General features: G+C 47.1%; 1 protein-coding gene across 2 annotated transcripts in view; it reads left to right on the top strand.

Moving 5' to 3' along the window:
- glipr2 (GLI pathogenesis-related 2) overlaps positions 1-26,504 on the top strand; it is a 118,404-nt gene that overhangs the window by 79,215 nt on the left and 12,685 nt on the right. For both annotated transcript variants that reach the window (XM_070862903.1, XM_070862904.1), the window contains exons 7-8: positions 2,675-2,752; positions 25,022-25,270. In XM_070862903.1, the coding sequence (XP_070719004.1) occupies positions 2,675-2,752; positions 25,022-25,270 (327 nt within the window). The remainder of the gene's footprint in view (positions 1-2,674; positions 2,753-25,021; positions 25,271-26,504) is intronic.

Below are 26,504 nucleotides of genomic sequence, written 5' to 3'. Positions count from 1 at the left end.
CTTGTAAAACAATATCTCTCTCTAGCACAATTAGGTTCTAGTTAACAAATACTTCCCCCTACTCTCTCATTTCTTTGATAAAAAAAAGTCAGCACCTGGGATGCATCTGCTTCTTGCATTTCTATTGTTCTTATTAATCCATCCCGTTCTCTTATCTGTTTGATGTTTATAAAAATAGTTGAATTCCTATGGCTTTGCACGTCAGGAATCAAGTGGGTTTAGAAGGGAATATTGATGGAGGAAGCAAGGGAAGAGGGAGGTGAAGGATCAGGCGTTGGATGGGTAAAAGGGAAGAGATCAGGAACAGGGTCATTTTAATATTTCCCTTTTTGCTTCCTTCCCTGCCCTCCCCATCCACTCACCTCCCTGTATATTCTTCCCTTCTCATGTGCACTCATCTCAGCACATAAAAACATTGGAAATACGAGTAAGAGCAGGCCATACAGCCCTTCGAGCCTACATCGCCATTCAATAAGATCATGGCTGAACTTTCTATCCTCCTCTTCCCTGCCCCAATAAATCCCTTACATTCTTTTAATTGTAATTTTCCTCCATCATTTGTGTCTAACCGTGTCTCAGACTTATCTATATAATCGAAGCTCCCCATAATTGTTTTAAAATTCGTGGTGGGGATGTGAGCTTCACTGGCAAGGCAAGTATTTATTGCGCATCCCTGTTGCCCTTGAGAAGGTGATGATGAGCCGTCGCCTTGAACCGCTGCAGTCCATGTGGTGAAGGTGCTCCCACAGTGCTGTTAGGGAGGGAGTTCCTATTATTAGCACAGCCACACGGTCAAGCAGCTGAGAGGGAACATTGGTCGACGGGTGTTTTAGTGACTGGAAGATTATTTCCAGTGGGGTTCCGCAGGGCTCACTACTAGGTCCTTTGCTTTTCGTGGTATATCTCAATGATTTTGACTTCAATGGAGGGGCAGGATTAAGAGATTCACAGATGATACAAAATTTGACCGTGTGATTGATAGTGAGGAAGGAAGATCTTTTTCGGCCGGCACAGACATGATGGGCCAAGTGGCCACCTGCTGTGCTGTAAACTGCTCTGATTCTATGATTCTTCTGTAAAAGAACATTCTTTCTATCCAATACTCTCCTGGCCGACCTCCCATCTTCCACCCCCCCCAAACTTCAGTTCAACCAAAACCCTTCTGCCAGTATTGCAACTTGCACCAAGTCCCTTTCAGCCATCACTCCGGTGCTCACTGACCTACATTGGTTCTCTTTCCAGAAATGGCTCAAATTTGAAATTCTCATCCCTGTGCTCAAATCCCTCCATGGCCTCACCCCTCTCTATCTCTGTAACCCCCTCCAGCCTGACAACCCTCCGAGATCACTCTGTTCGTCCAATTCTGGTGTCTTGTGCATCCTCAATTTCAAACTCTCCACCATTGGCTTCAGCTGCGTAGGCCCTAAGCTTTGGAATTCCCTCTCTAAAACTCTTTATCTCTCTCTCCTTGCTTAAGATGCTTTTTAAAATCACCTGTCCTAATATCTCCTTATGTGGCTTGATATCTGATAATGCTCCTGTGAACAGCACCTTGGGATGTTTTCCTACATTAAAGATGATATATAAATGCAAGTTGTTGATATTGTTAGTCCCTACATGTAAAGCAACCACAGTTCCGTGACACACTCCTTTCATCAACTTGTCTATTGTGTCATGTGGTCCATGGATTTTGAGCGTGTCATGTGGGCATGACCCTGGAAAACATGTAACTGGTCTTGAAAATGCCTGGCCATTAACCAACATGCTCTCCTTGGGCTACAAGATAAGAAGGACACTCTGACTTGCCTCCTTCTTGCTTGTCCTTGCCCTTTTCTTTGCTGTCTTAAACAATAAGTGGATAAGGGGTTATGGGGAGCAGGTGGGGAAGTGGAGCTGAGTCCATCAGATCAGCCATGATCTTATTGAATGGCGGAGCAGGCTCGAGGGGCCGTATGGCCTACTCCTGCTCCTATTTCTTATGTCCTTATGTCTTCGCTTTAGCCCTTTCCTCTCCATGGCTGGTTGCATGGGACTGCTAGGGGTCACCAGGTCTTCCAGGTCTCTGAGCTGAGAATCTATTGATTGAAGCAAAAGTCAAATCAAATGTACACAATGATCCAGATACTTCAGCAAAGGAATACATCTGAGAAATTGTAATTAGAATTATAACAGGAATTTATTATAATAGGAGCTTAAATTTAAGAGTTTAATTATAACAGAAGTTTATTGTGACAAAAGTTTATTATATCGGAATCTGAAAGGGTGTTTCTTATAATGGGTTTATTATGGGAAGAGTTTAATAATAACAATTTAGTATAACAAATATACGTATAATCGTAGTTTATTATAACAGGTGTTTATTATAACAAGCGTTTATTGCGGCAGTATTTTATTGTGACAGAAGTTTATTACAGCAGTATTTTATTGCGACATTGGTTTATTATAACAGGAATTTATCGTGACAGGAGTTTATTGTAACTCAAGTGTATTCTGACAGGAGTTTAGTATAACAGGAATTCACTTAGAACTAGTTTATTATAACGGGAATTTATGACAAGAGTTTATCATAAGTAGTTTACTTGCAGTGATATCTGATCATCATTCCTCCTGTCTCAGGCTCTGCTCTATTTACACGGCAATGGGTTTTACACTGTCAATGTTTCAATGTTTACAGGACAGGAAGCTGTTGATCTCTGGTACAATGAAGTTAAAAATTATGACTTCGCCTCTCCCGGATTTCAGAAGAATTGTGGTAAGTTTTTGATTGACCCAGTTGTACATAATGATTACATAGAATTGCACAGAATATACAGCACAGAAACAGGCCATTCAGCTCAACTAGTCTGTGCTGGTGTTTATGTGCCACACAAGTCTCCTCCCATTTCATCTACCTCATCTCAGCCTTTCAGCATATCTTTCTATTCCCTTTTAAGAACATATAAGAACATAAGAATTCGGAGCAGAAGTGCTTCGTATAGCCCCTCGACCCTGCTCCGCCATTTAATAAGATCATGGCTGATCTTCCACCTCAACTCCACTTTCCCGGCCAATCCCGAGTAGATCGGACCTATACTCTCTGGAGTTTAGTAGAATGAGCGGTGATCTCATAGAAACATAGAAAACATAGAAAATAGGTGCAGGAGTAGGCCATTCGGCCCTTCGGGCCTGCACCACCATTCAATATGATCATGGCTGAACATGCAACTTCAGTGCCCCATTCCTGCTTTCTCTCCATACCTCTTGATCCCTTTAACCGTAAGGGCCACATCTAACTCCCTTTTGAATATATCTAACGAACTGGCCTCAACAACTTTCTGTGGTAGAGAATTTCACAGGTTCACAATTCTCTGACTGAAGAAGTTTCTCCTCATCTCAATGAAACATATAAGATTCTGAGGGGGATTGACAGGACAAATGCTGAGAGGCTGTTTCCCCTGGCTGGAGAGTCTAGAACTAGGGGCATAGTCTCAGGACAAGGAGCTAGCCTATTGGGTTTGAGATATTCTCGGTGTAGAAGGACCAGGAAGGGCACCAGACAGGTGTGGGTGCGTATAAGAATTGGGAACTGGATAGGTCATGCTGCCCCTTGAGCCTGCGCCACCATTCAATAAGCATGGCTGATCTTTGACCTCAGCTCCACTTTCCCGCCCGATATCCATATCCCTTGATTCCCCTAGAGTCCAAAAATCTTATCGATCTCAGCCTTGAATATACTCAACAACTCAGCATCCACAGTCCTTTGGGGCAGATAATTTCAAAGATTCACAACCCTCCGAATGAAGAAATTCCTCCTCATCTCAGTCTTAAAAGGCTATCCCTTTGCAGGATCTTGTGTGTCTTCCTCACAGCTTACTTTCCCACCTAGCTTTGTATCATCAACAAACTTGGATACATTACACTTAGCTGAGGCCCAAGCATTGATCTTTGTGGCACCTCACTAGGTACAGCCTGCCAATCTGAAAATGACCCGTTTATTCCTACTCTCTGTTTTCTGACCATTACCCAATCCTCTATCCATGCTAAAATACATTACCCCCAACCCCATGAGCCCTTATCTTGCGTAACAACCTTTTATGTGGTATCTTATCAAATGCCTTTTGAACATCCAAATAAACTGCATCCACTGGTTCTCCTTTATCTACCCTGCTAGTTACATCCTCAAAAAACTCTATTAATTTGTGAAACATGATTTCCCTTTCATATTATGATTTTCTAAGTCCCCTGTTACCATTTCTATATAATGGATTCCAGCATTTTCCCTACGACTGATGTTGGGCTAACTGGCCTGTGGTTCCTTGTTTCCTCTCTCCCTCCTTTCTTGAATAGTGGGGTTACATTTGCTACCTTCCAATCCACTGGGACAGTTCTAAAATTTTGGAAGATCACAACCAATGCATCCACTATCTCTGCAGCGACCTATTTTAGAACCCTAGTGTTGCGTATGCAATAACTCAATAGGCTTAGTACCATGAACTCAATCAGGTGTGACCTGACTCTATTTTATTAGCTCTCAAAGTGAGAATTAAACATGGGGGCTTTCTTTATATACAAGGGCTGCACGTGTGTGTCTGTGGCCCAATGACCTCCGACGGTCGCTCCCCTGGTGGCAGGTAAACCCAGGCATACATACATTACATCATTCCCCCCCCCCCAAGATCTTGGTATCAGTCCTATTTACAAATTGAGACGGTCCGGGGCTTTCCGCTCTCTAGTTGATCGTCACAGTTCAATTCCAGATCTGGGTGAGCTCTCCAAGTCATTCATGACTTGAGGCTGGGTAGCCGATCTAATGGGAGTGGCAGAGTCCATGTCGGGGATTGAAAGTCCAGATTCATTGACAACAGCAGGGTCTTCTGATGGCTGAATATGAATTGGTTGGTCATTGATGGTGTCTTCTTCAAGCTATTCCAGTTCGTCTGTGTGTCGCAATTTCGTCTGATCAATGTGCCTCCTGCATGTTTGCCCATTAGTGAGCCTGACAATAAACACCCTGTTACCCTCCTTGGCCATAACAGTGCCAGTGACCCACTTGGGGCCTTGACCATAATTTAGCACATACACAGGATCATTAATAGAGATGTCGCATGTCAGAGCAGTGTGATCATGATACCACTGCTGATGTTGACGTCTGTTTTCAACATGATCGTTAAGATCAGGGTGGACAAGCGAGAGCTTGGTCTTGTGACCTCTCTTCATCTTCAGTTCAGCAGGGGGGGGCCCCGGTAAGCGTGTGGGGTCTCGTCCTGTAACTAAGCAGTATGCGTGATAAGTGAGACTGCAAAGAATCGTGAGTTATGCGTTTCAGGCTCTGCTTGATGATTTGGACGGCCCGCTCCGCTTGACCATTGGACACAGGTTTGAATGGTACTGACCTAACGTGCTTGATACCATTGAGTCTCATAAACTCTTGAAACTCCAAACTCGTGAAGCATGATCCATTGTCGCTCACAATGATGTCGGGCAGACCATGAGTGGTGAACATGGCACAAAGGCTCTCAATGCTGATTGTGGATATGCTGGATGACATGATTACACATACTATCCATTTGGAATACACATCCATCACCACCAAAAATATTTTGCCCAGGAAAGGACCCACATAATCGATGTGGATCCTCGACCATGGTTTGGATGGCCACAACCACAGACTTAGCAGAGATTCCACTGGTGCATTGCTTAACTGCATGCAAGTGTTGCACTGATGACTCAAAATCAGAGTCAATGCCAGGCCACCAAACGTGAGACCTGGCAATGGCCTTCATCATAATACCGGAATGGGCACTATGTAAGTCCTGTACAAATCTCTCCCTGCCTTTCTTGGGCATAACAACATTATTACCCCATAGCAAACAATCAGATTGAATAGATAGTTCATCTTTGCGACGGTTGTAAAGTTTGGTCTCATCACACACTTCCCTGGGAATGGCCGACCAATCACCACTAAGGACACAACGTTTTACAACCGATAAGATCGGATCCTGGCTGGTCCAGGTCCTAACTTATTGAGCAGTGACAGGCCCCCCTTCACTCTCAAAGGCATCCATGACCAACAGTAGGTCTGTGGGCTGTGACGTTTCCACCTCTGGCGTGGGCAACTGTAAACGGCTGAATGTATCAGCACAATTATCGGTGTCAGGTCTATGGCGAATGATGTAACCATAGGCAGATAATGTCAACACTCACCTCTGGATGCGGGATGACGCGTTATATTGATACCTCTATGTGCTAAAAACAAAGATATGAACGGCTTGTGATCGGTTTCAAGCTCGAAACGAAGCCCAAACAGATACTGGTGCATCTTTTTAACCCCATATACGCAGGCTAAAGCTTCTTTCTCTACCATGCCATAAGCTCTTTCCGCTTTAGACATGCTTCTCGATGGGTACGCAACGGGTTGTAGTTTGCCCGACTCATTAGCTTGTTGGAGCACGCAACCAACCCCATGTGATGAAGTGTCACAGGCCAATACCAAAAGCTTGCACGGGTCATAATGTACCAGCAATTTGTTGGAACAAAGCCGATTTCTAGCTTTCTCGAAGGCCCCTTCTTGAGATATACCCCAAACCCAGTTGTCGCCTTTTCTGAGCAGCATGTGCAGTGGCTCTAATAATTGCTCAATTTAGGTAAGAAATGACCGAAGTAGTTGAGAAGACCAAGGAACGAACGCAGCTCCGTCACATTCTGGGGTCTGGGTGCATTATTGATGGCCTCTGTTTTCGAGTCCGTAGGCCTGATGCCATCTGCAGCAATCTTCCTTCCCAGGAATACGACTTCCAAGGCTATAAAGATGCACTTTGAACTTTTCAGCCGAAGCCCCACTTTGTCCAGACAACATAGAACCTCTTCCAAGTTGTGCAGGTGTTCGGCAGTGTCACGACCTGTGACCAGAATGACGACTTGGAACACCACGGTTCTAGGGACGGACTTCAGTAAACTCTCCATGTTTCTCTGAAATATGGCTGCAGCCGAGCGAATTCCAAAAGGACACCTGTTGTAAATGAACAGCCCTTTATGCAAATTGGTGCACGTAAGTTTCTTCGACAATTCGACAAGCTCCTGTGTCATATAGGCCGACGTCAGATCCGATTTGGTGAATGACTTTCCCCCGGCTAGCGTTGCAAACAGGTCATCAGCCTTTGGTAATGGGTACTGATCCTATTTTGAAACTCGTAACCTTGTAGTCTCCACAAATCCTGACAGTGCCATCACTCTTCAGCACAGGAACAATGGGACTAGCCCATTCGTTAAATTCGACCGGTGAAATGACCCCTTCTTGTTGGAGTCTGTCCAGTTTGATTTCAACCTTCTCCCTCATCATGTACGGGACTGCCCAGGCTTTGTGATGGAGGGGTCTTGCATCCGAGCCAAGGTGGATCTGCACCTTGGCTCCCGTGAAGCTCTGGTGCCCACTTCAAACAGCGAGGGAAATTTGCTCAGCACTTGAGCACACAAAGCGTCATCCGCCGATGACAAAGCTTTAATATCGTTTCCAGTTCCACTTTATTTTTTCGAGCTAACTCCTGCCGAACAGTGTTGGACCATTGCCTGGAATGATCCATAGCGATAGATCATGAACCGCCCCATCGTACGACACCTTGACTGCTGCACTGCCAATCACTGGTATGAGTTCTTTGGTGTTGGTACGCAATTTTGCATTTACTGGACTCAGCTTGGGTTTCACGGTCTTGGTGTCCCACAGCTTTTCGAAAGTCCTCTGGCTCACAATTGACTGACTCGCACCCGTATCTAATTCCATAGATACCGGCACGCCGTTCAATTTTACTTCAATCATTATCGGTTGGCTCTTTGTCAGGAATGAATGTACACTATACACTTCCTCCTCGGATATCTTGGGTTGCATTGCCGGATCCGCTCCGGATCGGCCATCATCATCCACGTGGTGTGTCGCAGCACGCTTGCTGAGCTGCGGACACATCTGCTGAAGGTGCCCATTTTCGCACAGCCTCTACAAATATACGGTCTGAAACGGCACTGATGTGGCTGATTGCCCCCACAATGCCAACAGGGTGAAATCGGATTTGTGCCCAATGGCGGACTTCGAGCAGCTACAGGTTTTGCAAACAGAGTCGGGTAGGCCCTGCCAGGTGCAGCTCTGCCAACCGACGACACAATCTGGTGTACAGTACTTGCTGTGGAGTCCCGGCTCTGCAAGGATATCTGCTTTGTACTATCGACCGTGGTCAGGCAAGCCTGGGCGATCGTGATGGCCCTGCTCAGATCCAGCGTCTCCGCAGCCAGCAGCTTCCGCAGGATCACCTCATGGTTTATGCCTATTACAAAGTCGTCGCGCAGCATGTCTTCCAACGCGATTCCAAACTTACACGGCCCAGCGAGACGTCTCAGGTCGGCAACAAATTCCGCCATGTCCTGGCCCTCAGAACGAAGCTGCTTGTAAAAGCGATATCTCGAGATAATGATGCCTTCTTTAGGTTTGAGATGGTCCCGAATCAGAGCACACAATTCCTCATAGGTCTTTTCCGTTGGCCGTGCAGGTGAGAGCAGATTCTTTGAGGCCATAATTTTTGGACCACAAACCGTGAGGAAAACCGCCCTTCGCCTAACTGCGTCAGCATCTTCATCCATCTTGTTGGCCACGAAGTACTGGTCGAGGCGATCTGTAAAATCCTCCCAGTCTTCTCCCTCCACGAATCACTCCAAGATTCCAACGGTGCTTATTTTTTGTTGTGTGTGAAAGTTCGTATTGTGCCTTGTCGCCAAATATTACGTATGCAATAACTCAATAGGCTTAGTACAGTGAACTCAATCAGATGCGACCTGACTCTACTTTATTAGTTCTCAAAGTGAGAATTAAACATGGAGGCTTTCTTTATATACAAGAGCTGCAATTGTGTGCCTGTGACCTAGTGACCTCTGACGGTCGCTCCCCCTGGTGACAGGTAAACCCAGGCATACATACATTACAACTTGGATGTAGGCCTTCAGGTCCAGGTGATTTGTCGGCTTTTAGTCACACTAGTTTCTCAATACATTTTCTCTATTGATATTTATTACTGTAAGTTCCTCACTATCAATAGCACCTTGATTCCCTGTCATTTTTGGTATGCTTTTTGTGTCTTCAAGCTGCTGGCTGGCCGCCCACATTCTACCCTACGTAAACCTGAGGTGATCCAAAACTCGGCTGCCCGTGTCCTAACTCGCAGCAAGTCCCGCTCGCTGACCTACATTGGGTCCCAGTTAAGCAACTCCTTGATTTCAAAATTCTCATCCTTGTTTTCAAATCCTTCCATAGCCTCGCCACTAACCCTAACCCTATCTCTGTAATCTTCTGTCCCACGACCCCCTCGAGATATCTGCGCTCCTCTAATTCTGCCCTCTTGAGCATCGTGATTATAATCGCTCAATCATTGGTGGCTGTTATGCTCATAATAAAGTAATGCAACTGAGTACTGTAGACAATGAGTAAGTGTGACCTTACCTCCTTTATTTAAACTCCAGAGTGCTGGTACAGCATCGGAGACCTGCTTATATACAGTGCTCCCAAGGGATGCTGGGATCCCTTGGGACTCCAACAGGTAGGCCCTCTGGTGACGGTATGATACAGATTGCCTCGTGTTACATACCTAACATCACTCCCTCCCAAAGTCAATAGAACACTTATTTACAAGGTGAGACGATCTAGGGCTTTTCGCTCCCTTGTCAATTGTCTCGGTACAAATGCAGGTGTGAGTGAGTTGGTTGGTTCTTCACTGGGCTGCTGGGCAGCTGGCCTTGCTGGGCTGCTGGGGATAGTGAGTTCAGCTTTGTGCTCAACCGTGATGTCGGTTGACACTTGTGTGTGTGCTGGAGGGTCGAAGTTGGTGGTGTCCTCTTCGGGTTGCTCGTGGCTGTTTGTGAATCGCAGTTTGGTTTGGTCCAAATGCTTTCTGCAAGTTAGTACTGAAACACCCTACTCCCTTCTTTGGCTATGATAGTGTCAGCAAGCCATTTGGGACCATGTCCATAGTCGAGTTCAAATACAGGGTCATTGACTTCAATATCGCGTGACAAGTTTGCACGATCATGGTACATGCTTTGTTGATGCCGCCTGCTCTTGACATGATCATGGAGATCAGGGTGGACAAGAGAGAGCCTTGTTTTGAGCGCCCTTTTCATGAGCAGCTCGGCTGGGGGAACCCCGGTGAGCGAGTGGGGTCTGGTGCGGTAGCTGAGCAGGACTCGGGACAGGCGGGTCTGCAGGGAGCCTTCCGACACACGTTTCAAGCTTTGCTTGATGGTTTGGACTGCCCGTTCTGCCTGGCAGTTGGATGCGGGCTTGAATGGGGCAGATGTGACGTGCTTGATCCCATTGTGGGTCATGAATTCCTTGAATTCAGCACTGGTGAAGCACGGCCCATTGTCGCTGACAAGGACATCAGGTAGGCCGTGCGTGGCAAACATGGCTCGTAGGCTTTCGATGGTGGCAGTGGACGTGCTTACAGACATTATTACACATTTAATCCATTTTGAATAAGCATCCACAACAACCAAAAACATTTTGCCTAGAAATGGGCCCACAAAGTCAACATGGATTCTAGACCACGATTTGGAGGGCCATGACCACAAACTTAGCGGTGCCTCTCTGGGTGCATTGCTCAGTTGAGAGCAAGTGTTGCATTGGCGCACGCATGACTCTAAATCTGAGTCGATGCCAGGCCACCACACATGGGATCTGGCTATAGCTTTCATCATTACTATTCCTGGGTGGGTACTGTGTAGGTCGCATATGAACGTTTCCCTGTCTTTCTTGGGCAAAACCACGCGATTACCCCACAAAGGACAGTCCACCTGTATGGACATTTCACCTTTGCGCCGCTGGAACGGCTTGATCTCTTCATGCATCTCCTCTGGGATGCTGGACCAGCTCCCATGAAGGACACAGTTTTTTACCAGGGAAGGATCCTGGCTGGTCCAGGTCCTGATCTGGGTGGGCTGTAACAGGTGACTTTTTGTTTTCGAATGCATCCAATGCCAAGAGCAAGTCCGCAGGCTGTGCCATTTCCACCCCGGTGGTGGGCAATGGTAGCCGACTGAGAGCATCAGCGCAGTTCTCTGTGCCTGGTCTGTGGCGGATTACATAGTTGTATGCAGACGCCCATCTTTGGATGCGTGCAGAGGCATTGGTGTTAATCTCCGAGAAGAGCGGCTTATGGTCAGTTTCTAGCTCAAACATGAGACAAAACAAATACTGGTGCATTTTTTTCACCCCGTAAACACATGCCAGAGCTTCTTTTTCAATCATGCTGTAAGCCCTTTCGGCCTTGGACAAACTCCTGGACGCATAGGTGACCGATTGCAATGTACCCGGTTTGTTAGCTTGTTGTAACACACACCCGACACCATATGAAGCTGCATCGCAAGCTAGCAATAATCGTTTACATGGGTTATACAGAACAAGCAGTTTGTTGGAACATAACAGATGTTTCTCAAAAGCAGCCTCTTGTGATTTCCCCCATACCCAGTCGTCTCCCTTACGTAGCAGCACATATAGGGGTTCTAGCAAGGTGCTTAACCCGGGTAGGAAATTACCGAAATAGTTGAGGAGTTCCAGGAACGACAGCAGCTCCGTCACGTTCTGTGATCTCGGCGCATTCTTGATGGCCTCCGTCTTGGCGTCGGTGGTCTGATACTGTCTGCCGCGATTCTTCTCCCTAAGAACTCAACCTCTGGCACCAGGAAAACACACTTCGAGCGTTTCAACCTGAGTCCCACGCGATCTAGCCGACTTAGAACCTCTTCCAGGTTCTGCAAGTGTTCGATGGTGTCCCGACCTGTGACCAGTATGTCGTCCTGGAAAACTACGGTGCGTGGAACCGACTTTAGCCAGCTCTCCATGTTCCTTTGGAAAATTGCCACAGCCGATCCAATCCCAAACGGGCATCTATTGTAGATGAACAGATCTTTGTGCGTGTTGTTGCAGGTGAGGCCTTTCGAAGATTCCTCCAGCGACTGCATCATGTCGGCCGAGATCAGGTCTGTTATATATGTGGACTTGTATTTACTCTGTACAGCCACCAGAGGGCTCGTTCCCTGGAGTCCCAAGGAATCCCATAATCCCTTGGGAGCACAGGTATTTAAGGAGGCTTCACAGGATGGAGAGGCACTCTGGAGCCCTGCAATAAAAGACTAAGGTCACACATTACTTTGAGCTCACAGTATTCAGTCTGACTACTTCTCCATACACAACAATTGGCGACGAGATACAGATAGCGAACCCAAAGATGCAGAGAACAGTGGGCATCCTGGAGAAATTTTCAAAGGCAGATGATTGGGAAAATTTTGTGGAGTGACTCGACCAATACTTCGTGGCCAATGAGCTAAATGGGGAAGAGAGCGCTGCCAAATGAAGGGCGATCCTCCTCACCATCTGTGGGGCACCAACGTATGGCCTCATGAAGAATCTGATCTCTCCAGCGAAACCCACGGAGAAATCGTACGAGGATTTGTGCACACTGGTCCGAGAGCATTTGAACCCGAAGGAAAGCGTTCTGATGGCAAGGTACCGGTTCTACACCTACAAAAGGTCTGAAGGCCAGGAAGTGGCGAGTTATGTCGCCGAGCTAAGACGCCTTGCAGGACATTGCAAATTTGAAGGACATTTGGAGCACATGCTCAGAGACTTTTTCTTACTTGGCATTGGCCATGAAACCATACTTCACAAACTTTTGACTGTAGAGACCCCAACCTTGAGTAAGGCCATAGCGATAGCCCAGGCATTCATTGCCACCAGTGACAATACTAAGCAAATCTCTCATCACACAAGTGCTGCTACAAGTACTGTGAACAAAGTGATGTTGTTTTCGAATCGTAATGTACAGGGCAGGTCACACATACCTGCAGCTACATGTCCGCAGATGTCTCAGAGTCCACCATCAAGGGTGATGAATGCAAGGCCATTAACACCTTGTTGGCGCTGCCGGGGTGATCATCATTTCCATTCATGCCAATTCAAAGGATACATTTGCAAGGGATGTGGAACAATGGGACACCTCCAACGAGTGTGCAGGCGAGCTGCTAAGCCTGTTAAACCTGCAAACCACCATGTTGCAGAGGAGGATCACGACGAAACAGAGCCTCAGATAGAGGAGGCAGAGAGACATGGGGTACACACATTCACCACGAATTGTCCCCCAATAATGCTGAATGTTGAACCAAATGGACTCCCGGTGTCAATGGAGCTGGACATGGGCACAAGTCAGTCCATCATGGGCAAAAAGACTTTCGAAAGGTTGTGGTGCAACAAGGCCTCAAGGCCAGTTGTAACTCCAATTCGCACGAAACTAAGAACTTACACGAAAGAACTGATTCCTGTAATCGGCAGTGCTACCGTAAAGGTCTCCTACAATGGAGGGGTGCGCAAGCTACCACTCTGGGTGCTACAGAACGATGGTCCCACACTGGTCGGCAGGAGCTGGCTGGGAAAGATACACTGGAACTGGGACGATGTCCAAGTGCTATCGCTCGCTGATGACACTTCGTGTGCCCAGGTCTTAAACAAATTTCCTTCGCTGTTCGAACCAGGCATCGGAAAATTTCAAGGAGCAAAAGTGCAGATCCACCTAATTCCGGGGGTGTGACCCATCCATCACAAAGTGAGAGCAGTATGGTACATGATGAGAGAAAGGTTAGAGATCGAGCTAGACCGGCTGCAACGAGAGGGCATCATTTCACCGATCGAGTTCGGCAAGTGAGCCAGTCCTATTGTCCCAGTCCTCAAGGGAGACAGCACCGTCAGAATCTGTGGCGATTACAAACTAACTATCAATCGAATCACCCTGCAGGACCAATACCCACTACCAAAAGCCGATGACCTCTTTGCAACGCTGGCGGGAGGAAAGACGTTCACGAAGCTGGATCTAACTTCAGCCTACATGACGCAGGAACTGGAGGAATCATCGAAGGCCTTCACCTGCATCAGCACGCAAAAAAGTATTTTTGTTTATAACAGGTGCCCTTTTGGAATCCAATCAGCAGCGGCGATATTCCAGAGAAACATGGAAAGTTTACTGAAGTCAGTCCCGCACACCGTGGTCTTCCAGGATGACATCTTGGTCACAGGTTGGAACACGGTTGAGCACCTGCAGAACTTGGAGGAAGTTCTTAGTCGACTCAACCGTGTGGGGCTCAGGTTAAAACGCTTGAAGTGCGTTTTCCTGGTGCCTGAAGTGGAGTTCCTGGGAAGGAGGATTGCGGCGGACAGCATCAGGCCCAGCAACGCGAAGACGGAGGCAATCGAGAACACACCAAGGCCACAGAACGTGATGGAGCTGCGGTCATTTCTGGGACTCTTGAACTACTTTGGTAACTTCTTACTGGGTCTCAGCACCCTGCTAGAACCATTACAAGTCTTACTACGAAAAGGGGGCGAATGGGTTTGGAGCAAAAGCCAAGAAAATGCCTTTGTAAAAGCGAGAAAATTTTGTTATGTTCAAACAAATTGCTTGCGTTGTATGATCCATGTAAGCGTTTGGTACTAGCATGTGATGCATCATCATATGGTGTCGGGTGTGTATTGCAACAAGCTAATGATTTCGGGAAACTGCAACCGGTTGCTTATGCATCCAGGAGTCTGTCTAAGGCTGAGAGAGCCTACAGCATGATTGAAAAAGAAGCGTTAGCGTGTGTCTATGGGGTAAAGAAAATGCATCAATACCTGTTTGGGCTAAAAATCGAATTGGAAACTGACCATAAGTCACTTATATCCCTGTTTTCCGAGAGTAAAGGGATCAATACCAACACATCGGCCCGCATCCAGAGGGGGTGGAAATGGCGCAGCCCACAGATCTAGCCATGGTTATGAAAGCATTTGAGAGTGAGCAATCACCCGTCACTGCCCGGCAGATCAAAACCTGGACAAGCCAGGACCCCTTATTATCTCTAGTCAAAAGCTGTGTGCTTCATGGGAGCTGTTCCAGTGTCCCAGTGGAAATGCAGGAAGAGATAAAGCCGTTCCAGCGGCGCAAAAATGAAATGTCTATACAGGCAGACTGTCTTCTGTGGGGCAATCGAGTAGTGGTCCCCAAGAAGGGCAGAGACACCTTCATCAATGACCTCCACAGTACCCACCCAGGCATCGTAATGATGAAAGCGATAGCCAGATTCCACATGTGGTGGCCCAGTATCAATGCGGACTTAGATGTAATACATGCTCGCAGTTAAGCAATGTACCTGGGGAGGTGCCGCTAAGTTTATGGTCTTGGCCCTCCAAACCGTGGTCTAGGGTACACGTCAGCTATGCAGGCCCGTTCTTGGGTAAAATGTTCCTTGTGGTTGTAGACACGTACTCCAAGTGGATTGAATGTGAGATAATGTCGGCTAGCACGCCCACTGCCACCACTGAAAGCCTGCGGGCCATGTTTGCCACACACGGCTTACCCGATGTCCTGATAAACGACAACGGGCCATGTTTCACCAGTGCTGAGTTCAAAGAATTCATGACCCGTAACGGGATCAAACATGTCACATCTGCCCCGTTTAAACCAGTGTCCAATGGTCAGGCAGAGAGAGCAGTGCAAACCATCAAGCAGGGCTTGAAGAGGGTAGCTGAAGGCTCACTGCAGACTCGTCTATCCCGAGTCCTGCTTAGCTACCGCACGAGACCACACTCACTCACTGGGATCCCACCTGCTGAACTGCTCATGAAAAGAGCACTTAAGACAAGGATCTCGTTAGTTCACCCTGATCTACATGAACAGGTAGAGAGCAGGCGGCTTTAACAAAGTGCATACCGTGATAGCGCAAATGTGTCACGCGAGATTGAAATCAATGATCCTGCATTTGTTTTAAATTATGGACAAGGTCCCAAGTGGCTTCCCGGCACTGTCGTGGCCAAAGAGGGGAGCAGGGTGTTTCGGGTCAAACTTTCAAATGGACTCATTCACTGGAAACACTTGGACCAAATCAAACTCAGATTCACGGACTACCCTGAGCAACCCACCTTGGACCCTACCTTTTTTGATCCCCCAACATACACACCAGTGGCAACCGACACCGCGGTTGACCACGAAACAGAACCCATCATCCACAGCAGCCCTGCAGGGCCCAACACACCAGGCAGCCCAGCAAGGCCAGCTGCATAGCAGCCGAGCGAGGTCCCAACAAATGATTTAACAACACCAGCTTTCACACCGAGACGATGAACCAGGGCAAGGGCCCCAGATCGACTCACATTGTAAATAGACTTTGGGGCGGGGGGGGGTGGGGAATGTTGTTATATATGTGGACTTGTATTTACTCTGTACAGCCACCAGAGGGCTCAGAGAAACATAGAAAATAGGTGCAGGAGTAGGCCATTCGGCCCTTCGAGTCTACACCGCCATTCAATGAGTTCATGGCTGAACATGCAACTTCAGTACCCTATTCCTGCTTTCTCGCCATACCCCTTGATCCCCCTAGTAGTAAGGACTTCATCTAACTCCTTTTTGAATATAGTTAGTGAATTGGCCTCAACAATTTCCTGTGGTAGAGAATTCCACAGGTTCACCACTCTCTGGGTAAAGAAGTTTCTCCTCATCTCGGTCCTAAATGGCTTACCCCTTATCCTTAGACTGTGACCCCTGGTTCTGGACTTCCCCAACATTGGGAACATTCTTCCTGCATCTAACCTGTCTAAACCCGTCAGAATTTTAAACGTTTCGATGAGATCCCCTCTCATTCTTCTGAACTCCAGTGAATATAAGCCCAGTTGATCCAGTCTTTCTTGATATGTCAGTCCCGCCATCCCTGGAATCAGTCTGGTGAACCTTCGCTGCACTCTCTCAATAGCAAGAATGTCCTTCCTCAAGTTAGGAGACCAAATCTGTACACAATACTCCAGGTGTGGCCTCACCAAGGCTCTGTACAACTGTAGTAACACCTCCCTGCCCCTGTACTCAAATCCCCTCGCTATGAAGGCAATATGCCATTTGCTTTCTTAACCGCCTGCTGTACCTGCATGCCAACCTTCAATGACTGATGTACCATGACACCTAGGTCTCGTTGCACCTCCCCTTTTCCCCCTAATCTGTCACCATTCAGATAATAGTCTGTCTCTCTGTTTTTACCACCAAAGTGGATAACCTCACATTTATCCACATTATACTTCATCTGCCATGCATTTGCCCACTCACCTAACCTATCCAAGTCACTCTGCAGCCTCATAGCATCCTCCTCGCAGCTCACACTGCCACCCAACTTAGTGTCATCCGCAAATTTGGAGATACTACATTTAATCCCCTCGTCGAAATCATTAATGTACAATGTAAACAGCTGGGGCCCCAGCACAGAACCTTGCGGTACCCCACTAGTCACCGCCTGCCATTCTGAAAAGTACCCATTTACTCCTACTCTTTGCTTCCTGTCTGACAACCAGTTCTCAATCCATGTCAGCGCACTACCCCCAATCCCATGTGCTTTAACTTTGCACATTAATCTCTTGTGTGGGACCTTGTCGAAAGCCTTCTGAAAGTCCAAATACACCACATCAACTGGTTCTCCCTTGTCCACTCTACTGGAAACATCCTCAAAAAATTCCAGAAGATTTGTCAAGCATGATTTCCCTTTCACAAATCCATGCTGACTTGGACCTATCATGTCACCTCTTTCCAAATGCGCTGCTATGACATCCTTAAGAATTGATTCCATCATTTTACCCACTACCGATGTCAGGCTGACCGGTCTATAATTCCCTGTTTTCTCTCTCCCTCCTTTTTTAAAAAGTGGAGTTACATTGGCTACCCTCCACTCCATAGGAACTGATCCAGAGTCTATGGAATGTTGGAAAATGACTGTCAATGCATCCGCTATTTCCAAGGCCACCTCCTTAAGTACTCTGGGATGCAGTCCATCAGGCCCTGGGGATTTATCGGCCTTCAATCCCATCAATTTCCCCAACACAATTTCCCAACTAATAAGGATTTCCCTCAGTTCCTCCTTCTTACTAGACCCTCTGACCCCTCTTATATCCGGAAGGTTGTTTGTATCCTCCTTAGTGAATACCGAACCAAAGTACTTGTTCAATTCGTCTGCCATTTCTTTGTTCCCCATTATGACTTCCCCTGATTCTGACTGCAGGGGACCTACGTTTGTCTTTACTAACCTTTTTCTCTTTACATATCTATAGAAGCTTTTGCAGTCCGTCTTAATGTTCCCTGCAAGCTTCCTCTCGTACTCTATTTTCCCTGCCCTAATCAAACCCTTTGTCCTCCTCTGCTGAGTTCTAAATTTCTCCCAGTCCCCGGGTTCACTGCTATTTCTGGCCAATTTTATGCCACTTCCTTGGCTTTAATGCTATCCCTGATTTCCCTTGATAGCCACGGTTGAGCCACCTTCCCTTTTTTATTTTTACGCCAGACAGGGATGTACAATTATTGTAGTTCATCCATGTGGTCTCTAAATGTCTGCCATTGCCCATCCACTGTCAACCCCTTAAGTATCATTCGCCAATCTATCCTAGCCAATTCACGCCTCATACCTTCAAAGTTACCCTTCTTTAAGTTCTGGACCATGGTCTCTGAATTAACTGTTTCATTCTCCATCCTAATGTAGAATTCCACCATATTATGGTCACTCTTCCCCAAGGGGCCTTGCACAATGAGATTGCTAATTAATCCTCTCTCATTACACAACACCCAGTCTAAGATGGCCTCCCCCCTAGTTGGTTCCTCGACATATTGGTCTAGAAAACCATCCCTTATGCACTCCAGGAAATCCTCCCATAATCCCTTGAGAGCACAGGTATTCAAGAAGGCTTCACAGGTTGGAGAGGCACTCTGGAGACCTGCAATAAAAGACTAAGGTCACATTTTACTTTGAGCTCACAGTATTCAGTCTGATTCTTTCTCCATACACAACAAGGTCCAACGTGATGAACGTCTTTCCTCTAGCCAGTGTCGCAAATAGGTCATCTGCCTTGGGTAGAGGGTACTGGTCCTGTAGCAAAAAATGGTTAATCGTTACTTTATAGTCCCCACAAATTCTGACCGTGCCGTCGCCTTTGAGAACCAGAACAATTGGACTGGCCCACTTTTTGAACTCCACCGGCGTGATGATGCCTTCTCACTGCAGCCTGTCCAGCTCAATTTCCACTTTCTCGCGCATCATATGTGGCACCGCCCATGCCTTGTGGTGGATGGGTCGTGTACCAGGAACCAAGTGGATCTGCACCTTCGCCCCCAAGAAACTTCCAATGCCTAGCTCAAACAACGATGAGAACTTGCTCAAAACCTGGGCACATGAGGCGTCGTCGATGGACGAGAGCGCTCGGATGCCGTCCCAGTTCCAGCGGATTGTTCCCAGCCAGCTTCTGCCGAACAGTGTGGGGCCATCTCCTGGTATAATCCATAGTGGGAGTTCATACACTGCTCCATCATAGGAGACTTTTACTTCTGCGCTGCCAATAATAGGAATCAGCTCTTTGGTGTAATTTCTTAGCTTAGTATGAATGAGGCTAAGCTTGGGCCTGCGTGCCTTGTTGCACCACAGCCTGTCGAAGGCCTTTTTGCTCATGATAGATTGACTCGCACCCATGTCCAGTTCCATGGATATTGGAATTCCGTTCAGTTCAACTTTTAACATGATCGGTGGACATTTTGTGGTGAAGGTTTGTGCGGTTCGAGTCTTTAGTTCAGCCTGATTCACCATGGATCGATCTTCCTCTGCAACGTGGTGATTTGCAGGGTTTGCAGCTCATCTGCACAATCGCTGGAGGTGTCCCATTGGTCCACAGCCTTTGCACACGACAGGCCCAAGTTTCCACAGGATAAAAAACGGGCGCCCCTCCGAGCTGGGCGCCCGTTTTTCGCACCTAAAACGGCGCCAGAAAAAAAACGCGCTATTCTCGAGCGCTTTGCAGCTCCTTGTCTGTTTGGCGCGGCGCCCAGGGGGGCGGAGCCTACACTCGCGCTGATTTTGTAAGTGGGAGGGGGCGGGTACTATTTAAATTAGTTTTTTTCCTGCCGGCAATGCTGCACGTGCGTGTTGAAGCGTTCGCGCACGCGCAGTGTGAAGGAAACATTGGCACTCGGCCATTTTTGTAGTTCTTTGTATCTGTTTAATTTTTGAACATTTTTTAATAAAAGCACATTGCCATCAGCACATCAGCACTGAGGCTACCCTTCTCACTGTCTCCTTCCCCTCCCTCCCCTCCACGGCAACAAACCGCTGTCTCCTCCCCCTCCGCGGCAACAAACAGCGGTTTCCTTCCCCACCCCCCGCGGGAACGAACGATGGCTGAAGCACTTTCACACAGGTAGGAAGATGGTTTATTTAATCTTTTCTTGGCTTATAAATGTTTATTCAGGTTGGATTTATTTGTATAATATTTGTAGAAGTATAAATAAGGATTGATTGTAGAATTTAATGACTTCCCTTCCCCCCCCCCCCCCCCCCACCTCGTTCTGGACGCCTAATTTGTAACCTGCGCCTGATTTTTTAATGTGTAGAACAGGTTTTTTCAGTTCTACAAAAATCTTCACTTGCTCCATTCTAACTTAGTTTGGAGTACGTTTTCACTGTGGAAACTTTGAAATCAGGCGTCAGTGGCCCCCTTTTGAAGAAAAAATTCTGTTCCAAAGTAGAACTGTTCTACCTTACTAGAACTGCAGAAAAAAAAATGTGGAGAATTGCAATTTCTAAGATAGTCCGTTCTCCACCAGTTGCTCCTAAAAATCAGGCGCAAATCATGTGGAAACTTGGGCCCTATAGTGTTTGAAGCAGCATTGATGGGCTCGATGATCACCTCCGCAGCGCCAACAAGGTGTTAACTGCCTTGCATTAACGATTGATGGCGGATTCTGGGTCATCTGAGGTCGTGCAGCTGCCAGTGTTTACGGTCTGCCATATGCATTCCTGCCTGAAAACGACGTTACTTTGTTTACAGTACTAGCCGAAACCTCTTTATGCTGCGAAATTTGTTTGGTGTTATCGCTGATGGACTTAAATGCCTGGAATGGCTTTGCTCAGATTCGGTGTTTCAACAGTCAATAGTTTGCGAAGGGTAACCTCATGGCCAATACCAAGCACAAAGAAGTCTCTTAGCATTTGCTCCAGGAATCCATCGAATTCGCAATGTCCTACAAGGCGCCTCAGTTCGGCGACGTAGCTCACCACTTCCTGGCCTTCAGACCGTTGACACGCGTAGAATCGATACCTTGCATCAAAACGCTTTCCTTAGGATTTAGGTGCTCCCGGACCAGCGTACACAGTTCTTCATAGGATTTGGTTGTTAGTTTCACCGGAGCTAGAAGATTCTTCATGAGGCCATAGACGGTTGCCCCACAGACGGTAAGGAGGATCGCCCTTCGTTTGGCAGCGTTCTCGTCCCCTTCCAGCTCGTTGGCCACGAAGTATTGGTCGAGTCTCTCCACGAAGGCCTCCCAATCGTCCCCTTCTGAGAATTTCTCCAGGATACCAACAGTTCTTTGCATTTTCGCGTGGTTGTTCGTTATCTTGTCGCCAATTGTTATGCTCATAATAAAGTAATGCAACTGAATACTGTAGGCAGTGAGTAAGTGTGACCTTAGCTCCTTTATTTAAACTCCAGAGTGCTGGTATGGCATGGGAGGCCTGCTTATATACAGTGCTCCCAAGGGATGCTGGGATTTCTTGGGACTCCAGCAGGTAGGCCCTCTGGTGGCAGTCTGATACAGGTTGCCTAGGGTTACATACATAACAGTGGCCATGCTTTCTGTTGCCGAGGCCCTAAGCTCTGGAATTCCCTGCCTAAACCTCTCCACCTCTCTACCTCTCTTTCCTCCTTTAAGATACCTACCTTCTTGACCAAGCTTTTGATCACCTGCCTTAATTTCTCCTTATGTGGCTCAGTGTCAAATTGTTTGTCTCATAATACTCCTGTGAAACACCTTGGGATGTTTTACTACTTTAAAGGTGCTATATAAATACAAGTTGTTGTTGTTGTTCTGCTGTGAAGCCCGATACAAAATATTTGTTTACAGTTTCTGCCATTTCCTTGTTCCCCATTATAATTTCTCCTGTCTCAGCTTCTAAGGGCCAACACTTACTTTTGCTACTCTCTTCCTTTTTACACACTTGGCGAAGCTCTTATAATCTGTTATTATAACAGATCTGTTAATCTGTTGTTAATTCACTCTCATATTCTTTTTATCAATTTTTGGTCACCCTATGCTGGTTTCTGAAGTGCTCCCAATCCTCAGGCTTACTATTCTTTGCAACATTATAAGCCTCTTTTTTAGATATAGACATAGAAAACAGGTGCAGGAATAGGCCATTCGGCCCTTCGAGCCTGCATCACCATTCAATGAGTTCATGGCTGAACATGCAACTTCAGTACCCCATTCCTGCTTTCTCGTCATACCCCTTGATCCCCCTAGTAGTAAGGACTACATCTAACTCCTTTTTTAATATATTTAGTGAATTGGCCTTAACAACTTTCTGTGGTAGAGAATTCCACAGGTTCACCACTCTCTGGGTGAAGAAGTTTCTCCTCATCTCGGTCCTAAATGGCTTACCCCTTATCCTTAGACTGTGATCCCTGGTTCTGGACTTCCCCAACATTGGGAACATTCTTTTAATCTAATACAGGTTGAACCTCTCTTATCCGGGCACCACCCCACTAGTTTAAGTTATTAATTTAATAAAGTAATAGCAGTTATTATTCTCCCAGCTCTTAATTTAATCCATTCACCTAACTTAGAGCATAAAAAGCTGTAATACTCACCAACCAATCACGTACCTGCTGCCCTGTGACTTCATTTGGTGATTTTTTTATTCGAGTGCTCTACCTTATGCACAGTGAGTGTATTTATTTAATTAAGATTAAAATTAGGTAGACAGCTTTTGTTAAAAAGCAAATTACTTACTCAGACTCGGAGCTCTTCCTTCGTGCTCTCCGTGACGTCACGTTTTCAGATTTTCCCTTGCGTTAGTGTCACGGTCCGTTCTTCTGAAACTAAATTTTAAAGTCGTGATTAATTATTCTGAATATTTAACTAGCGGATTATTTCTGGTTACGTTTTTTAAAAAAGAGTATGCATGGATAAATTAAATACTTTGCTCAATTTCCTCCGGATCCGTCGCCGATTATGACGTCACTTTTTTGATTTTTCTCTGGGTTTGTTTCACTGCTGCGTGGCTCCTTTTAAATTGCTCCGGTTCCCGGGGCTTTACTCTGCTGGGCTGGGTTGCTGCGGGGCTCCTTTTAAACTCTCGTACCCATCTAGTTTCCTTCTGAAAGCACCCAAGCTATTTTCCTCACCCACTTCCTGTGGCAGAGAGTTCCACATTCTAAACACACGCTGAGAAAATACATTTCTCCTATTTCCCTATTGGATTTATTAATATTTATGGCCCCTAGTTTTGGAGTCTCTGACAAGGGGAAACATTCTCTCCATATCTACCCTGTCCAGCCCATTCAAAATTTCTGTTAGGTCACTTTAAGTCTTCTCTTTTCTAAAGAAAAAAGCCCCAACATATTCAATCTTTCCCGATAGCAATAGCAGAGCAGTAGCAGAAGAACATACTTTCCAGATGGTTAAACTTGAAATGCAGTGGCAGCAGCCAAGAAAAAAGACCGGATCGTTTCCCTCTCTCCCTGCTCTATTACCTTTCCTTGTTGTGTAACAGAAGCATCTTGAATGTTGCAGACAACTCCGCAAGGTAAGTGCCTGTTTCAGCACTCCTTATGGACAAGGAGGTGCAGGAATACTTCTCCCAGCCCTCCTAATTGCGGGCCACCCCCCCCACCCACCTCGCCGCCCCCAGTCCTCCCGATCACAGGCTTCTTTCCATCAACCCCCGCCACCCCCAGCCCTCCCAATCGAGCACACAATTTAGGTTGATGCTCCAATGGTGCATTGAGGGCTGGTGTATTATTGGTGATACCATTCTTTGGATGAGACATTAAACTGAGTGCCAGCTGCCTGTTCCAATGGCTTGATTGGATGTTAAAGATCCCATGGTAGGATTCAAAGAAGAGCAATGAGTTCTGCCAGTAGTCTGGGGAAGATTTTTCGCTCAGACACTAGCGCCAGAACCAAATTAACTCATCTTTGTGGGATCATTCGGTGTACTAAATATATAATATTTATATATAATATAAATAATATAGGACATAGGTTGTCCTATGGGGAGAGATTAAGTAGATTGGGTCTATACTCTCTGGAATTTAGAAGAATGACAGGTGATCTCATTGAAACGGATAAGATTCTGAGGGAGCTTGACAGGGTAGATGCTGAGAGGCAGTTTTGCCTGGCTTGGAGAGTCTAGATCTAGGGGTCACAGTCTCAGGATAATGGGCCAGTCATTTAGGACTGAGATGAGGAGAAATATCTTCACTCAGAGGGATGTGAATCTTTGGAATTCTCTACCCCAGAGGGCTGTGGATGCTAAGTCGTTGAGTATATTCAAGGCTGAGATCCATTAGATTTAGGGAATTAAGGCATACGGGGATCAGGCAGGCAAAGTGGAGTTGAGGTCGAAGATCAGCCATGCTTATTGAATGGTGGAGCAGTCTCGAAGGGCGAATGGCCTACTCCTGCTCCTATTTCTTAAGTTAATAACAATCGCTGCACTTCATGGCAATTCGTTGTGTGTGATGATCTTGGGATGTTTCCATTAGATGTACTGAGGGTCTCTATAGGTGTAAGTGTTAACTCCTACATAATGTTGGACATACAGAACTGGAGGAATAATTGCATAGGCCAGAACTGGAGGAGCTCAGAGATCTTGGAGTTGAAGGGCTGGAAGAGGTTACAGTGATAGGGTGGGGCGAAGCCATGGAGGGATTTAAACACAAGGATGAGAATTTTAAAATCGAGACTTTACCAGACCGGGAGCCAATGTAGGTCAGCAAGCACAGGGGTGATGGGTGAATGGGACCTGGTGCGAGTTAGGACGCGAGCAGCAGAGATTTGGATGAGCTGAAGTTAACAGTGGAGGGAAGGTGGGAGTCCGTCCAGTAGAGCAGAAGCTGTGGATCGTACGTGTGGACCGCACTGACCTGTGCCCCGTGCTCTTTGTAAATCACCTGTCTGTTGTTCCCCTGCAGGTCATTTCACACAGCTGGTTTGGAAAGATTCCAAGGAGATTGGGATTGGCCTGGCATCTGACAGCAAAGGTCTCACTGTCGTGGTGGCTCAGTTCGACCCAGCCGGTAACATCACCAACCCGGGCTACTTTGCGAAAAACGTCCTGCCCGTTGGCAGCAAGGTGAAGGAGGGCGAGGATGGGTCGACACAAGAAGAGAGAGTCAAGGCACCTCAGGGATCGGGAACAAGCCAGGTGGCACCAATACCAGGTATGGGTTTGTCCTCTTAAAAAAAACGCTCGCACTTTCTGTCAGAGAACTGAAAACAATGGTTGCTATGGGACAGTGACCCAACCCAACCACCCCAAGGGTGAGCCCGGGTAGTTCCTGATCACTCTGAACAGTGTCCAGGAGAGCCTGGTTTACACGCTCCTTCAGATCAGTCCACTGACTGAGGCTTCGACAGAGTCTTTCACTCGGAACTGACAGAAACATAGTGAGAAAACAGCAGAGAGAAACAGCGCCACTGATACGGGAAGGGTGCGGGGTGAGCACGGGGAAAACCCGGCAAGTCTGGGGACGTGGATGCCCTGCTGATCTAAATGGCTGGGCCTCATTGAAACAATTGTCTGAAGACTCGCGCCCGAGAGCTGGACAAATCGACAGCCTGACCGGCGGGCAGGTGTGATAATTTGCAGCAGGAGGCTGCAGCTGAGGACCCGTGGCAACAATCCCCGGCAGTTAGTAAGGGTCTGACCGCAATCGGTTGGGAGTGGGGGGGGGGGGGGGGGGCAGTGGGGGTACCCGGTTCAAGGTAGGCCCTAGGCTTCCTTTTGAGGCCCGGAGGACCACTCCTGCCCCTGCAGACCCTCCTACCACTCTTGCCCATCCTGGCCCATGAGAAAACCTGAAAAATACATTAAAAACTTACCTGCTGGGCCTCTTCTGGCCCAGCTCCCAGCAGGTTTTGCCTGACGGGGGAGCCAACACTGTTTCTTCCCCCGCCCCGCCAACCCCCGATCCTACCCAGACCTCTGGTTCAAATTGCAGATCAGGTCCTGGTCACATGATCGGATCCGATCTGCCTATTTAAAGAAGGATTCCGCTTGCTGCCTGCTTCCTACTCGTCTGCTCAAAAGAGCAGGTTCTAATGGGGACACAGCGGGAAGAAGTGGGATTGGTGGAAATAATTGAATCGCATTATTTTAACTGCGCCCCCCGCTCCCTCCCCCCGGTACCCCCCCCCCCCCCCCAGCCTGGTTTCGGCCAGGTGGGGCAGTTAAAATCAGGGCCAATGAATATTCATCAGAGTGTAATTTTTACTGACATTAAGATGGAGCTAAGGATGCACACCCTTCCAGGCAGAATTTGAGAGGGATGAGGAAACCGCTACAGGGTCCTCTTCCTTCCCTAAGAGGCCTTTACCATCGCCTCATGGGACCTATCCACATCACCTTTTCCACTGCCTCGCTATTATAGAGACAAGCAACTGGCCAGACAAAAT

Source organism: Pristiophorus japonicus, chromosome 20, assembly GCF_044704955.1.
Source record: "Pristiophorus japonicus isolate sPriJap1 chromosome 20, sPriJap1.hap1, whole genome shotgun sequence".
NCBI classification, from domain to species: domain Eukaryota; kingdom Metazoa; phylum Chordata; class Chondrichthyes; family Pristiophoridae; genus Pristiophorus; species Pristiophorus japonicus.
Note: the sequence above shows the minus strand (reverse complement) of the source record. Positions and strands in the feature narration are given on the sequence as shown.